This window comes from Pygoscelis adeliae, unplaced genomic scaffold, assembly GCF_000699105.1.
Source record: "Pygoscelis adeliae isolate BGI_AS28 unplaced genomic scaffold, ASM69910v1 Scaffold171, whole genome shotgun sequence".
NCBI lineage: Eukaryota > Metazoa > Chordata > Aves > Sphenisciformes > Spheniscidae > Pygoscelis > Pygoscelis adeliae.
In genome coordinates, this window is record NW_008824186.1 from 6,935,119 (window position 1) to 6,938,927 (window position 3,809).

The window sequence follows — 3,809 nt, forward strand, 5'->3', positions numbered from 1 at the left end:
CCTGCAGCCCTTTTCCTCGCCAATGACTCTGCCTCTTGGCTTTGCCATCAGCGTATGTGCACACAGGTATAAACACAGCATTGACAGAATATGTAGTGCAGTATGAAATTAATCCAATTGTGAAACTTTTAGCCACATGTTTTTTCCAAGCAGGACAATCAGTTTCAAAATTCACATTAAACTGGAGGACACCAAGACTACGCAGATGAAAAAACCTGAGATATTCTACTGATGAGATATACTGCAATAGTATGCAATAAGCAAAGTCATAGACATTGCCGAAATTGGAATAGGAGGAGACTTGGCTGTGACTTTAAAAGCACATTTTAGATCTTTAATAGAATATGGTTGCTAAAAATTGCTTTGTTATATTGATAAGCTTAAAAATTATTGCTAATTATCATATACTTCTTACAGTAGCAGGAATTCTAGATAAACATATGAAGTACTTTCGAATTTAGACTGCTAGTATTCTAATTACAATCAGTTTCAGCTTCTGTATGCTGGACACAGTAAACTGAAGTTGGATTTTGGTCTTATTGCTGCAAAGACCACTTCTCAAATTGATCATATTCATGTGAGTGAATACTGAGATTCCTCAAAACCTTTAAATGAACTAAAAAAAAATCAAGGAAATTAACTTAATCTCTTCTGTAAGCTCTGAAGCAAAGTTTTAAAAGTAAAAACTTTAAATATCAAGTGTTTGGGAATACTTGGGATCCTCATAATAGCTTAATCCTAAAAGGTGCTGCACATCTAGAAAAACATTAAATACTCAAAATTCCTAATGATTTCAAGAAATTTGGGGGGCACACGATTGTGTAGAACTTGAGCATCTAGTATTCGAATTATTGTCACCCGGTTTCCATTGCTGAAGAGCCAAAAGAAATATCGTAACTTATAAGAAATAAATCGTTAGGAATAAAACCAAATTAAATCCCCCCTAAAGAGGGAGGTCCTGACGTCAAACTTGCTTTAGCCCATTCTTATTTAACAAGACCACAGTCAGTAAGTCGTATTGCAAGACGTACCTGAGAGGTCTTCGAGAGCAGGCTGTCCAGTTTTGACATAAAGCGCAGAATCCATGCTGACCCCTCCTGTGCTGGCCTCGGCTGTTACGTTCCCTTCATTGTCTGTCTGCGATCTGAAAGGCAAAACAAAATAGAGACGTGCAGTCACCCTCCATCAAAAGTATCTCAAGTATAACAACTAGACAACTGCACCCGCCATCAGCCGTTCTGTCCCTCTCTCCAGAATAGACCAGCAGACTGATTTTACATAATTCATTAGTCCCATGTTGAACTGTCCTAGAAATGGAAACAAGCACTCAGCTGCAAAAAATAAAAAATTCATAGTCAAAGATAGGCTTCACAGCTCTTCAGTCAGGGCCTTAAGACACTTGGATTTCCAGCTAAATTTTAATTATCAATAACATCAGTTGTTGTGGCTAATCTGATCCTCTCTACTAAAGTCTGTATTGCATAAATATAAAGCAGGTAGGGTGAGATGGCACGTTACACTCCTGCTAATTTCCCTTCAATAATTAGCAGTGTCACTCATCTAAAATAAATGACTGGGTAAAAGCAACTTCAGACTCCAATTCATTGTCTGACATTGTGGCTGTCAGGTAATGAAAGGTGATGTCGTAAGAATCTATTGTCAGATTTGACTAATATATCTTGACTCATTTCATTTTACTAGTTGCACTGTGTTTTGCTTGTAGAGCCACATCAACAAGCGGCTGGAAGTTCTCCTGTCCAAAGGGTAAGTGCTGTACAACAGTGAAAGCACAGCAGGGAATTTCTATTGCAATATTCTTAATTTCAGTTGACCCTATACGAAACGTAGAACAATTTCTCGTGTCTTTAACTTAAAAAAAAAAAAAAACAAACAAAAAGTAAGTCTATAGGTAGCTGAAAAGTGTAGATTAAAGTAACCTTAACTGATAGGAGAAAAAACCCGAGACTACTACTGCAATGCATTAACAAGTGCATTTTGCAGATTCAAAAAAGGGTCTGGATAGTAAATTTATAATAGTGCTATATGTTTGCCTTGAAAATCAATACAATTTGACTTTTCTTTTTCCTTTTAAAGCCAGCAAGATTATACAGTTTGGCCTTTTTTCCTCCAATGCTGAAAAGACCAGACTGGTTTTTCAATTTCTCAGCATTTTCTCCAGCTGCCAATAGGTAGTTTCATTACTGTGTTTTGTAAAAAGTGAAATAAATACTGCCTAGAGTTTATCAGTATGTTTGGATTATAGAAAACGTATGGATTACATCTGCTTTTACACTTTAGATGATGACACCTATGTTCAAACTAAGATGAACACCAAGTAGAGCGCTTTTTACTTTATCTTTTGATAGGATATTGTAGAGATAAACTTAACAACCCAAAGCATCGTGAACACGTTTTTGCAGGTTATGAGGGATAAACAATAAACCAATCAGTTTGCAGTCACAATTTTCTACTAAATTATGGATTAAAATAGTACAAACTGCACTGGCAATTTTTAACTCAAAACAAATCTCCAAAAATTACTAGTAGTAGATCCCACCTTCAGCCAAAGAGGCAGCAATAATGCTGATGTACATAGATGAATGCAAGAGCTAGGGAAATCCAGAACATGTACTATTAATACAAGTTTTAGTCAGATTAATTTTTCCCAACTGGTTCATTTTCATGTGACCGCATCTCAGAAGGACACCTGGCATTTTATTCCATACACACAGGGAGAACACTCAAGGGGTCAGAAGACTCAAGGGTCGCTCTTCCCATTTTGCATTCCTACATAGGGCTTTGGCATCCCTCTCCTTCAGGTTAATCCCATTTACATTCACTTCCATTTAAAAAATGTGGCCAACCATTCCTTATGCTACATCTGCCAAGAGATCAAAGGCAAAAATGGTGCCTTTGATGGTACTATACCAAAAAAATGATGGGAAAAAGCGACAAAAATGACTAAAGGTGACGAACAGCATCTCTACAAGTAAAAACTAAACAGGCTAGGACACCTTAGCCTAGAAAAGACACATCTTAAGGGGGGGAAGGATATGACGGAGGTCTCTCAAATCATGAGAAGCAAGAAGATGATGAAGACAGAACAACCGCTTGCATTCCCTTCCTATGAAAGAATTAAGCGGTGTCAAAGAAAACTAGGAGATGGCTGTCAAAATCAAAAATCCCACCATCTGACTGAGGAATTTCTTGCGCCATGGTCAGGCTGGGGAGCACGTCCTTAGGAAACTTTGTTATTGATTTCCCTCTTGTTATTTTTCCCTACGTATCCTCTACCGCCATTATCAAACAGAAGATGCTGGACTAGATGGAGGTTAGTTGTGACCCCGTATGGCTGCTCTTTTGCTTATCTCATTTGGGGTTAATGCACAGAACAGCAGACTTTGTGCCTGGCCTTACCTATACTACGGGGTTTTTATTTTTATTTTATTTTTTTAAGATTTCCCATTACTGCTATAGTGAGGCAGCTCCACCACTGTTAGCCACACTGAAGAGAATGAGTGTATCTAGGTCGTAAATTGACGTTGCTACAACTTTTAAAAGCTATGATGCATAAAACAAACCTAATCCACATGGTAGAAAAACATGTAAGAGCAGTACCTGGTCAAGAAGGTGTTAGCATTCTCATCTTAACTGTTAGTAGGGTCAGATACAACAATTATTCATCCTCCTATCTATCACAACTTCTTATACATCTTAGTCTGATGGCCTTCACCAACAGTTTTTGTGTAAATGTATGAATTGCCTACTCTCTTGAAGCAAGAAACTTTTATATGACGTGGCAGTCATCT

The 3,809-nt window shown here is 37.6% G+C and overlaps 1 protein-coding gene across 1 annotated transcript in view; it reads right to left on the reverse strand.

Moving 5' to 3' along the window:
* NAV2 (neuron navigator 2) overlaps nucleotides 1-3,809 on the reverse strand; it is a 242,657-nt gene that overhangs the window by 112,824 nt on the left and 126,024 nt on the right. The window contains 1 exon segment of the mRNA XM_009334531.1: nucleotides 1,032-1,144. Coding sequence (XP_009332806.1) covers nucleotides 1,032-1,144 — 113 coding nt within the window.